The sequence below is a fragment of the Ixodes scapularis genome, unplaced genomic scaffold (assembly GCF_016920785.2).
Source record: "Ixodes scapularis isolate PalLabHiFi unplaced genomic scaffold, ASM1692078v2 PGA_scaffold0__279_contigs__length_252992795, whole genome shotgun sequence".
Classification (NCBI taxonomy): Eukaryota; Metazoa; Arthropoda; class Arachnida; order Ixodida; family Ixodidae; genus Ixodes; species Ixodes scapularis.
In genome coordinates, this window is record NW_024609835.1 from 40,497,290 (window position 1) to 40,510,078 (window position 12,789).

The following is a 12,789-nucleotide window of genomic DNA, read 5'->3' on the forward strand; positions in this document are numbered from 1 at the left end:
GACAATGCTCCTCCCAATTGCAGAGCTTCTATATACAGCACACAAGCAGTTTTGAACATTCCTCACAGTTTCTTTTTCCGCCACTAAAAGTTCATTTACAGCTCGTTGTTTGAGACGCATGTCAGGCGCAGATGCCATTTTCATGAATTGCTTCAGCAGCGCCTTCTACGCCACGACCTTGAAATGACACACGTATGCAGGAAAGTTGAAGGTTGCAATCTGTGAAGTCATATGTTATTAAAATTGTACACCTGTGTGCAGAAAACCTGAAGGTTGCAATACATTATTATCTTTAATATATGACAAGAAAAAAAATGTGGAGAATAACTTTTTAAGCAACCCTCTTACTTTCAATAGTAACCTTGTCTACCCTCTTGGCAAGCACTACATATTTTAAGAGTAGTAGACATGCAGAAAAGCTTGGGACGCTGTGACTAGTAAAACTCTAGACAAAATGATGGTATGATTATAACAGGATTAGTTTCTTTACCCGTCACAAGCTTGTATGGAGAAACGCTTTGAACCTTGATTGACTGGACTGACATTTTCCTCACCGCCTCAACTTGCTCGTGTGCTTTCTGTGGCAGACCCGAACCAGCGGAGCAGCAAAGACAGCGAACTGCAGCCTGTCAAGGGGGGCACCCTAATGGATCTGGATGGAGCAGACCTGGACGAGAAAGTGAGGAACTGTTTTCTGAAGCTGCAATGAGTTTGTGCTATGCCATTTTACTGAGCAATGAAATAATATTGCAGGGCCACAGAGTAGACCAGTGCGTGGGCTGAATTACGAAGGCCCAACCCAGACCGAAAAATAGCTTAGCACTGGCCAGCTTGATGTGGATGTTTTCACTACGAGCCAAGTTAATTGTGCATTTTTCTGTTTGAATTTTAGGCTCAAAAACATTTTGCATTACCTGGCGGTGAAACTGGGAGAGAGGATCGCACGTAGAATATAACTGATGCTTGTGGTTTCCTTCTTCTGAAGGGTGACAGAGACAAGGGATCAAGGCCGGGCAGCCCCAACGGAGCTGGAAAGAGCGAGAAGGCAGACGCGCATGATGACAATGTGACGGAACAGGCAAACCACATCATCATCCCCAGCTATGCTGCATGGTTCGACTATAACAGGTGAGACTACTGGCGCTCGCTTTCCATTGCTTAGATGGTTCGTGGTTTCCTCGACCGAGATGAGACGGGGCACTGCGCTGAAGCGTTTGCTGATTCGTTACTTCCATTTTTCTGCGCAGCATTCATGCCATCGAGCGACGGGCCTTGCCAGAGTTCTTCAATGCCAAGAACAAGTCAAAGACACCAGAAGTGTAAGCTCTTGTCTCACCTACTTTTGCACGTTGTCTCTGTCTATATCTTGTGGAGATTTGTGCTACGATGGCTTTTAGTCAACTGGTAGTGGTTTCTTTGCATTCTCTTCCCTGGTCTGAGATTGTTGTTCTCCGTTTCAGGTACATTGCATATCGCAATTTTATGATCGACACATACCGGTTGAACCCCACCGAGTACCTCACTGTGACTGCTTGCCGGAGGAATTTGGCTGGCGATGTGTGTGCCATCATGAGGTGAGTGCGCTCAAGCTTTAGGGGGAAGTGTCTTAATGGGGCTTATCAGCCTTTTCTGCCATAGTGTCTTAGAATCACCAAAAATAATATAGAAAACGAATTTGGTAAACATCTAATGTTTACACCGTCAAACACTTCTCAACATACATCATTGTCGAATTCGGTCGGGAAATATCCATTTTATGAATTCTGGAACCAACATTTAAGTATGGTGGAAGCATACTGCAATTACTGAGGTCGTACTGGAACCAGGAAATCTCGGGCTTTGTGGTCGTCTTGCCCATTTCTGACGTCTGGGCTGTCCTGAGGGAGGGCGGTGGTGTGGTGGATCCTGTGCAGGGTACATGCGTTCCTGGAGCAGTGGGGGCTGGTGAACTACCAGGTGGATGCGGACAGCCGACCGACTCCTATGGGGCCCCCCTCCACCTCCCACTTCCACGTGCTGGCTGACACCCCCTCTGGACTGCAGCCCCTCAACCCTCCCAGGACTCAGCAGGTGAGTAGGTGCTGTGGCAACCCTGTCACCCATGCTTGCCCCTTTCTTCACCGAGGTATAATGTGGCTGTTGAGGCTTTTTCTTTGGAAATGGGCTGTTTCGAAGTGGGGAATTTTTGTGAGTTAAAATATGCCTATTATTGGAGGTTAGTACCCCTAAAGCCATGTCTTGTCTTTTTTTTTAGGGCTTGTTGCTAAATCTTTAGCCTTGGCACTTTCCTTATTGAGTTTCATATGCATTCATGGAATTGATATCTGCTGAAGTCATTGTTCCTTTAACAAATGGGCTACTACAGTGTAGACCGCATATAACGTATGTCGCGGGAGTCGCGAAAATCCGCACTGTAAGCGGTACCGCGCTATGACCAAAACAAATTTTTCAGGCCAAAATGCATGCCATCAGACAACTTACATTTGGAAAAGAATTTATTTTATGTTAGATGAAAAATAAAGCTTAGTTTGAGGAAAGTCTTTATTTCACCAGACTAGTACACTTCTCTCTCAAGTGTTTCACACATTTTGAAAGAAATTAGCGACTTTTGCCTGGCGCAGCCTTTTAACAGCGTCGCGGGTCGGGACGGACGTTGCGAGCGTTCAGGATTGCTAACCCTAATCACTTTTCTCCGGCGATGAAAACGCGTGAAAATTCACATCCTTTATACGGTACGCGCCAGTAATACCTTCAACTTTAGCACAGGCGTGAAATGTTCCAAATAAGAAATTCAAGCGATGTTCGAAAACACAAATGCTTAGAAAGCAGCACTGCAGTCGAAGTAAACAAACACGACGACACGGGCGTTTCTGCAGTGTTGAGAGTGCCGCCAGGACATCGCCGCACAAGTAGGTGGATCTTCCCTTCTAGTACGCACAACGAAAATTCACAGTCAAAGATAGCGCTTTTACGCGGAACGATGAGCTTCTACCATGCCGTCTACATCGACTATCAAAACCGACGCCATGTTTGCGGATAGAAGCAGCCGGCCGGCCGGCCCGCGACCGGCATGCAACGCGCGCAAACACTTCACCTCGACCTGCGATTGGTCTGTCGTTGCGGTTGTTTCCAACGTTTCCAACGCAGCGAAGGGACGCACGCACGTGAACGACACGTGCGTGCATCCCTTCGTCGCTATGGCAACTGAAGCCTCTCTTCGCTTCTCCCCGCTTCTTCAAGCAACCTCCTTGCCCCGCGAGTGCCGCTTGCGGCTCGCGCCGTTAACTAGTGTCGCACAGGGAAGCGTGCTCTCTGTGTCGGTCAGTCGGCGCGGTCGCCGGGTTCTTCCGAAAGCCGCACTATAACCGGTATTTCCCTTCGCGCGCCTGCATTTTAAGCGGTATGTAATTACATGGAGTTCTATGGAAGGCGAACCGGTGGTTTAAAAAAGCCGCGTTATACCCGGTCCTGCACTATAAGCGGTTACGTTGTAAGTGGTCTATACTGTATCAGTCTTGTCATGTAGAGTCACTTTCCACAACACATCAACCTTGACCCCTTTTACTTTGTATTTCCAAATACAAAAAAATATCTCAGGATTTTTCTTTCTTTTTTTTTTTTTGCATTTTAGGTAATGCGCTTTGCTCTTATGCGAAATTTGTCTATGTGGTCAAGGGGTATTTTGAAACAGCATCATTGCCCATTTTAATTAACTGATGACTCGGATGAAAGTGGCACCCCCAGTAAAGCAACCAAAACTGTAGAGTTGTAGGCGGACAAGGTTTTGTTCTTGGCGCGGCGAGACGCGACAACCTGGCTGTTGTGACCATGTGCCATCACAGCACCCGTTGTAGGCCTCCAGACGGACAATGCCACACTGCCCGCGTTTCTTTGATGTGTGACTCCCCACTTATCACATATCTTTTAGAAGTGGAGGATATATGCAGTCCTTGTGGTATGGAGTTTTGCTGTCTGTCACAAGACTTCTATGCTTTTTCGCACGATCAAGCTCTGGAGTGCCACCATGCCGATAGCCGCCAGCGTTATGTGCAGCTACCTCTCGGCTTAGTGGAATTGATGCCTTCAGGACTTGTTTTGCATATTCTTGCAGTTGTCTACACTTTTGATAATTTCAGCTTTATGCCGACGTTATTTTCCGGCAACTTATTGTAGCCGTCAAGCACCATTTCTCACAGTTGGGAATTAGAAGAATGGAACGGAACGGTCCAGTCGTTCCAAGAGTGTGAATGGGCGCAGTGTTTCCACTCCTAGGAGTTTAAAAGGAACGGAATTATTTGAATATCCAAATCCCTGGAGAGGAGTTGGAACGGAATTGGGGTCGCTCACTCCCCATTGCCGGCGCGCACGTGCAGCCTTCAGCAGCGCAGCAGATGCTGAACCTGGATAAGGCCAAGGAGGTGGGGACGGACGGAAAGCCGGAGGAGGGCGGGGCGGCCAAGCCGGCCATCGGGGACATGCTGGGCCTAAAGATGGACCAGTACGCCAAGAAGAACGCCTACCTGAAGCACCGGGCGGCGGCCACGGTGTCCCGGGAGTGGACGGAGCAGGAAACGCTGCTGCTTCTCGAGGCCCTGGAGATGTACAAGGACGACTGGAACAAGGTGTGCGAGCACGTGGGCAGTCGCACTCAGGACGAGTGCATCCTGCACTTTTTGCGCCTGCCCATCGAGGACCCCTACCTTGACGACCCGGCCGCCGGGGGTGGAGCCCTGGGTGAGCATACCTTCGCAGCTTGCACTTGGACGATCACGATGCGTTTGCCGGACATCGAGCGACGTGTGCTACACTTTGTTCAGTCCGTTTCAAGGGTGAATGCTACGGCCCTTTCGAGTCATTGGGCGTGCTGGAGGGAGACAAGACTGTACTCTCTCGCTAGTTTGGGCGGTGCTGTCCATGACACAGGCGGATGGGAGGGGAAGGCTGCTTTTGTATGAATTTTGAGTGACGGACTTATCTTCTAATGAGACACAGAAAAGAGGGTTTGGGTCAAAAAGGGAAATTTATTGATGTGATTGCTGCGCCGATTGCGCCAAACTGCGCCATTGGGCTAACCCTGCTACATCCTGCTACATTTCGCCAAATATGGGTAATCTGCGCCAAGCCTGCACCAGAGAACCAATTTTGGTCGCCTTTGAAAACCAAAACTAAACTGAGTACCGTAATTGAGCACACATGAGCTAGGTGGTGCAAGCAGCTGTCCGATACGAGGTACCCTGCATCAATCGTTCATCCTGTCTTGCAGGGCTTTTCTCTCCGTCTCTCCTCTCGCATCTTTCAAGAAAAACAAAAAACATTTCAATGATAGACGTGGACGAGTGCGGACGCTCTGACGCTAGCGTGCTGGGTACCAGCCGTGCCGTCGTGCTGTGAAACGAAACCATGTTCTTGCGCAGCGGGGGTTACTTTATGGGCTGAAGCACTCGCTCCTAAAAGCAACGGCTGTGGCCAAGCTATATTTGGTCTATGCCTGCCAGTCACCATAATCGCGCGACGTCTGAAGTTGCCGTACCCACGTCACTGCATTTATGGCACTTTCTAAACTAAAATGTAAGGACTGCCACATGTTCATCAACAATCCTGTTCTTGTTTAATATACTACTACAAACATCCCTTTAGCTCAAAGACTGCTGTGTCGAAGTATTGATTACCTAGGTTTCTCTCGGTGGGCTTTCTTTCGAGATGTACTCCGGTACGTGAAAAATCGGCCGTGAAAGATGTTGGTGAAGAGAAGTGAGCTGAAGCGAAGAAGGCAATGTCCGCATGCTGAACCCACACAGCGTGCTTATTTATCTCGAGTTCAGTCGTTGCACAAAGTGCTCCAAGAACTTTTCAATCCTGGCTCGCAATGTCTTGCATCGATGTGCTCAGGTTCTTTTTCTTTCTGTGTTTAGCTTGCTCCTCGCCTGCAGTCCTGGCAAGCATGTGCCGCTGGACTGTTTTTTTTTTTTTTTGTTGTATGTTGGACAGTTACATTTTGCATACAATTTTGTGAATTAGTTTTAGACGGAGTGGAGTGGCATCGTTTTGATCGAACAGCCATCTCGGCCCGCGCAACAATTTCGCATTGCACGGCAATAGTAATGTGTTTCAACAGTTGGAGACTTCTTCCATTTATTATATTACTAGTCAACCTAATGATGTGGCTGGTTATTATCAAATGAATTTTAATACATGCATTTTGGTCCACTATATTTGTATCATTTAACTGAAGCATTGCAAAAGTGTCATGTCATTGGCATTTCAGTTACATGTTGAAAGACTCCCAGGTTGTCTATCTTAACAATAATTAGTTGATTGCGGCGAGCAATGTGTCCTTCGTTTGTACACCACTTGAAATGAATATCTTTTTTTTTTCTAAGAATATCTGCTTCAAAAGCAACTTTCGCTGCTCCGAAACACTGTTTTAGCTGCTCCAAAAGCCAGTTTTGCTGCTCCAAAACTTTCTTTTGGCTGCTCCAGAAGGTGCTCCAAAACGGCTTAGGGCAAACACATCACTGGGAATTCCTCCGTCCACTCTTCATCAACTGCTGGGGTTACACTCTCGTACCTGTATTTTTGGTGAGGGCTGTCATGAGCTTTGCCTCCATGGGTCAAATTGGCTCGAGAGGGCCATAGCATTCGCTCCTTGCTGAGTTACTGTAAAATGAAGTTCAGAAAGTAACCCTTCACATCTTGTTTACCTTTGAACGGATATCCGTGCTCGCGCTGGTGCCCGAGAAAAATATTAGTGAGGCTCGAATCTTTCCTTCCTCCTTGACTAGTTTTCTTGCCTGAGGAATCGACGGTCTTACGTAGGTAATGCGTCGCATGCCCTTTATTACTAAGAGAATTCTCTTGCGATGTGCATGCTCTATATTGAGGTGATTGTTTGCATCAAATTTGAGTAGCGGTAAATACTGAAGGTAAAGGCCAGAGATGATACCCGAAACTGTTTTAATTTGGTTTCTGCCCGGTGTGGGCATACCGCCGAGAGCAATCATCTCTATTGCCTAATTACTCAAGTGTCACGTCATTAAAGAGGAGCCAATTGGTTAAAACAGCGAAATGATCCTCTCCAAGCTCAATTTTCGTGTCAACGCGTATCTCTCCTGCCAAAGACTAGAACACCGACGCACACAACGCACCAGCGCTCGATGCATCGGCCTTGCCGGTGGCCACGAGCTGATGGTACAGATCGGCCGCTCAGTATGTAGCAATTAGAACTTAAAAGTTATTTGCATACGCCTCGAAAAAAAGAAAAACCCAGTGTTGCAGGCGATAGTGGCCTGCGGCACTGGACGGGTTGTCAGAAAGGCAGTCCGACGACATCAGTATGGTGTTCTCTCACGATAGAGAAACAAGTATTGCTCGATTTCCTGCCATCGGCCTTTGTTTTGTGGTTCCTTGGCCTGTCTCTCCGGTTTCGCAGTCTTTGTTTTTACTGGGGCGATGCACAGGCTCCCGGAACTGCAGCACGTTTTCTGTGGTGTGCCTTTGAGTGGACCATTAAGTTCTTTTACTATTTATTATTACAAGAAACCAATACCTTTGACCAGATCGTTTAATCAAGCTAGCATACTGTTTTGTGGGTCACGAAGCTGTCGACGGGCTACAATTGGTGGATCACTCCCTTCCAGGACCCCTGGCGTTTCAGCCCATTCCGTTTTCCAAGGCTGGCAACCCGATCATGTCTACCGTGGCTTTCCTGGCCTCAGTGGTGGACCCCAGGGTCGCTTCGTCTGCAGCCAAGGCTGCCATGGGTGAGACCGGCTACTTGCATTCTTTCTGGGGTGCCTTTGCTGCGTCATGGTGGGACAAACTCGTGCCTACCACTTCATTCCTGCAGGCTCTCTGTATGCTAACACGTGTTAGGTCAGAAGGGAAGTAGAATTATACAAGGTTACTCTCCTCACTTCATGCAGCCTGAGGAGAGACTAGTCAGAGAGCTGCCACTTGGCACCATAAAATGATTGTCGCCCTTGGATTAGAGAACTATTCAGTGTGCTTCTGGTACTCCCAGTCGTTTCTCTTGGGAACGAACATTGTCTTTGTTTATGTAGTCAATCTGGTCAAGACAACTGAAGTGGGGAGGGAATCCCCATCGACGAGCCTAGTTGTTTATGCAGCCATCGTTTTTGAGTGTGTGGTGTCAGCAAACTGTCGCCCTTTGTTTTCCGCTGCTAGAGATGTGGCAAGTCTATGTAGTCTGTGAATTTGTGGACTCTTGTGTAGGCGGAACAGCTTATGTGCTGTCTCGTTCTGGAATCTGGTAGGATGGTGCTGAATAGTTAAACTGTGGTTGTTATTCTTGACCCCTTGATGCACCAAATTGTTCTACTCTGGGAGGGGGGTCTGCATATGTATAGCTGTTTTATTGAGGAGGGATCTACATATGGGGCAGTGGAACATCACTATACACTTCTCCGTGAGCAACATAAAAGAAAATGGAAATGAAGCTTGCGATTCATTTGTGCTTTGGGGGGCCTAGTATGAGATGACAAGGAACTTCTGCACAGCTAACCATTTCTTGCGGTGACTTGGCGTGCCCGAAGTTGGCTCTCGACACTTCGGTGCTTCCCGCGTTGCTGACGGCGTGTTGTTGCCTTCTTGGCTGCAGAGGAGTTTGCCAAGATCAAGGACGAAGTGCCGTCGGCCCTCTTGGACGCCCACATCAAGAACGTGGAGACCGCTGCGGCCGAGGGCAACGTGAATCCCAAGGCGGGCCTGGGCATGACCGGCATTGCCGGCACAGCCGACAAGGAACCCACCGAAGGAGGTGCGTGCTCTCCCTCTCTGCACCACCCCGCTGGTTGCCGTGCGGCCAGCGTTGCAACAAGACACGCGTGGGATGGCACCATTCCTACAGTCTGCTGCAGGTTAAGAAAAGCAGGACCCACTCGCACAAAGTCTGCTACGTGCCCTGATTGGCTGTTTCCTCCTGTCCCCCCATCCCCTCCCCCCTCCCCTCTAGCATTCTTTTCGCTAAAATGGAAACAGTGGACGGCTTTGCGGGAGGACTTTGTCCCACTTTCCTTTACCCGCAATAGATTGCAGGTGATGTATTTAGCTATGAGGGAGACAAAAGTATGCTTGCGACCTGACAGGATGTGGCTAGACATGTCGCGCTAACAGTAAGCCGAGCGTACGTATCTGGTTGTTGCACGTGGCTACTCAAATAATATATTTCGATCAATTAGAGGGACAGACTAGTAGGTGGCATTCAGTTACTTGGTCGTGGACTGGGGGAGATTTTTTTAGGGTCGTCAAGGGTTAGAGGTTTTTTTTTGGTGCATTGATTTGTTGGATACTGGAGGTCTTTCGGCAAAGCGGTGCTTACATCTGTTGAGGCACGGCCAGTGTGCAGTTCTACGGTTTCCTCGAAATTGCTGAGTTCAAGTCCACTTGTTTGTTTTCGTAGCTTTTTAGTTTTGTACGAACATTCGAATTCTCTAATTTTGTGCCGTTGATCTTTTCTTGACAGCAACGGCAGCAGCAGTAGCAACGACGGGAGAGGAGTCTGAAAAGGCGGAAGAAGGCAAGGAGGGCACAGAGCCTTCTCTCTCGGCGGAGGTCAAGGTGGAGAAGCCGAGCAGTTCTGAGGTGAGTCGAGTCTCCAAGATGCTCGCCGAATTGCCGACAATCTCAGCAAGTCTACCATAAGCCGTATGCAAGCTGCAAGGCAGTTCTGGTGACTGGAGCTATCGCACAACTATGCGGCTGCCGTTTACAGTCACGAACCCAGACTTTCTTATGAACTACTCGTACTTCGGGGGAGGCTTGAAGTGGGGGGAGGGAGTTTTTATAGGGCACTGAGCTTGAAGGAAGTCATTATGGGAAAAGAAATAGCCTTCGACCACCATCATTGTGGTTAAAGCTGTCATTTGGGGCAAGTGTTGTACATGGTTTGCTGTGCTGCGGTTGATTCAAAAGCAAGGAAAAAATAGGGATAACTTGTGCAATTGACGAAATAAGCATTTATGTTACTACCAAATGTCATAATGGATGCTTTGCATCCATCAGTGCTGATCGACATTGATAGACACAAAGTTACAAAGTGAAGTGTCTCTGATAGGTAGCTTGTCCACTACCCTCATGGCTCGACTTTTATGTTAAATAACTCACGAATATACCATTAGAGGGAGAGGAAAATGGTTAAATTTCGGAATGTAAACATATTTAAAATGGCAGTGCATTTCATGGAACCCCCTTCATTTCTTGGGAAAGATGCCAGGTTGAAAATTTGGTCAGCCAAATGCTTAGATATGTTTCACTGCATCTGTAGTGTGAATACATTTGCCGCTACCCTCATTTAATGGAGAAGTTACCCAAGTTGAAAATATATATAATAACCAAATTATTAAATATCTTTCATTGCATTCATACCATATACTGCCTCATATACACCTTTTCCACAGGGGCGCAGCCACCTTGAATGTCGTCACTTCTAGTATGCGTTAAAGCATTGTTTTGATGTCCTTGCTGCTGGAAGGTGTTCACAAAAAATACATGATTGTAACATATTTTGCTTTACCTATATTTTCTTGCTTATTCCAGGCTGAAATGTCTTAATATTTTTTCGTCCTGCATACCAGATATGGAAACCATGTGACTGAAAACAAAAGGAAACTAAAAACGTCTATTGTTCGACTTCGAATATAAGCCTAAGCCCCCCCCCCCCCAAAAATTCTGACCAATAAACTTTTCTTTTTTGTAATTTCTTTTAAATATTTTAATTTGAGATACTTATTTCTGAAAAGATTGACTTATCTGCAGCAATATACGGTACGGGAAAGCAATCTTGGTGGACAGTGTGCAGTTTTGCAGCTCTTTATAAATTTTAACGTGATAAGACACTTGCTTTTGTTTTCTAGTTTTGCACGTGCTCTTAAGGGGCCCTGCAACCACTTTTTGACTGGCTTTTAATTTGCACCGAACCTGAGCGCACTGAACGTAGTAACTTAAAGAAGTTCAGTAGTGTTGACGATTGGGCTAGTTGGTCATTCATATTAGCGGAAAACAAACAGCGCAAGGACAAGGACAGAGTAGAAGGCGGTAGACAGACACAGCGCTGACTTACAACTGAGCTTTATTGGCACTGACAACCTGTATAAATACACAATTTGCCTGGCCCAAAAGCCAAGAAAAGAAACACAAGAGGAGGACTACACGTGTTCCTAGAGTCATCTGCAGGCGCCGTTGCTCTCCGATCTGAGTAGAAAAATACACTCCTTTTCCGTCAAGTCGAGTGACGGGGCACTAACACACTCAGAGCCCGATTGTCCAATCTTTTTGTTTTTATCAGAAAACAAAAAGATAAACTGACACGTGAGATTATAGAAGCCCGTGCCATTGGACAATCGGGCTCTGAGTGTGTTAGTGCCCCGTCACTTGCCTTGACGGAAAAGGAGTGTATTTTTCTACTCAGATCGGAGAGCAACGGCGCCTGCAGATGACTCTAGGAACACGTGTAGTCCTCCTCTTGTGTTTCTTTTCTTGGCTTTTGGGCCGGGCAAATTGTGTATTTATACAGGTTGTCAGTGCCAATAAAGCTCAGTTGTAAGTCAGCGCTGTGTCTGTCTACCGCCTTCTACTCTGTCCTTGTCCTTGCGCTGTTTGTTTTCCGCTAACTTAAAGAAACTTTTCTTTTCTCAAATTTCGTTTTATATTAAAAGTTATAATCAACTTAGAATTACAAAAACAAGCAAAAAATAACCTCCTTCATGACGTCGTAGGTCCTGGCTTGAGTGGCCGTGAACTAGAGGAGGAGTAGTGAGCTTATCGAGTGCTCACAACTGCCGCACGCCGTGTCGACAGCTCGAGAGGGTGCCACTAGAGCACGTGGTGGATAGGCTGTATGAAACGAGCGGCCAGGGCGGCTTGCATTGCATTCGCTGCGCGATCAAAGACTAATTCGGCATAACGCTTCATTGGCCAGAAACGACAGCAAACACGGGGTAAATATCAGTTCAGAACGGGAACCACTTCGCGCTGCCATACCGCCAAATGGCCAAATTGCCACCCAAGCCCACACCGAAAGCCTTCGGAACGCTCGGAACCGGTCGGATCCTTGAGCCGGTATACGACCGCAGCGCCGCCACATACATCCGGGACCTTTCTACGATCGACGTTTGTCGGAGCCTCATCCCACTAGCCTTTTCTAGTATGCGCCGTTTTTTTGGACGCTTGGTGGCGGGTTTGTCGACGGGTCATTTCTTGTTTCCATACTTTATAAACTGCATTTGTTTCTTTTCTGATCTAAAATACGGAACAAAAACTACTCTCATACATAATTGAAACGGTTTGCAACACTTATATTTTGCATCTCGACTAAAAAAAAGCTTTTAGCGGCTCTGACCAGTATTAAGCATCAGGACCAAAGATGTCACATATTGCGCGCTTTTGGCAACGCGGGTCGCCCTCGTAGGTGGAGGAGGTTTCCACGTCGTCCGGTTAAAATATGGCGCACTGATATTTAGTGACTCTCCATGCCCGCTGGCTTGCCCCAACCCCAAGAGACGTGGAAACCGCAAAAAAAGGTAGACGCTTAAATATGATTGCAGGGCCCTTTAAGGCGTCAGTCGTGCTGACAACGAGGCATGCGGTGAATGCCACTGTGCCTCAATGTCCTCAAGGTCACTCCGAAAGGCGTGCAAAGCCTCCACTCACGTGACCAGGACCAACCAATTAGACACTTGCCTTCCTCATGAAGGGCGTGTTGTTCGCCACACTTGTCTAATTCCCCCCCAAGCTCTTCAAGAGTGAAGTCTCCGCCAGACGTTTTAAGCGAGG

At 47.4% G+C, this 12,789-nt stretch overlaps 1 protein-coding gene across 4 annotated transcripts in view; it reads left to right on the forward strand.

Annotated features, from left to right (window-relative positions):
* Positions 1–12,789, forward strand: part of LOC8042398 (SWI/SNF complex subunit SMARCC2) — a 53,017-nt gene that overhangs the window by 20,043 nt on the left and 20,185 nt on the right. For all 4 annotated transcript variants that reach the window (XR_006078409.1, XM_042294028.1, XM_042293987.1 and 1 more), the window contains exons 12-20: positions 588–679; positions 986–1,128; positions 1,248–1,319; positions 1,461–1,574; positions 1,914–2,070; positions 4,374–4,734; positions 7,638–7,760; positions 8,618–8,776; positions 9,482–9,600. Coding sequence is in view for 3 of the 4 variants with exons in the window: in XM_042294028.1 (XP_042149962.1) it covers positions 588–679; positions 986–1,128; positions 1,248–1,319; positions 1,461–1,574; positions 1,914–2,070; positions 4,374–4,734; positions 7,638–7,760; positions 8,618–8,776; positions 9,482–9,600 (1,340 nt within the window). In the remaining variant the exon portion in view is untranslated. The remainder of the gene's footprint in view (positions 1–587; positions 680–985; positions 1,129–1,247; positions 1,320–1,460; positions 1,575–1,913; positions 2,071–4,373; positions 4,735–7,637; positions 7,761–8,617; positions 8,777–9,481; positions 9,601–12,789) is intronic.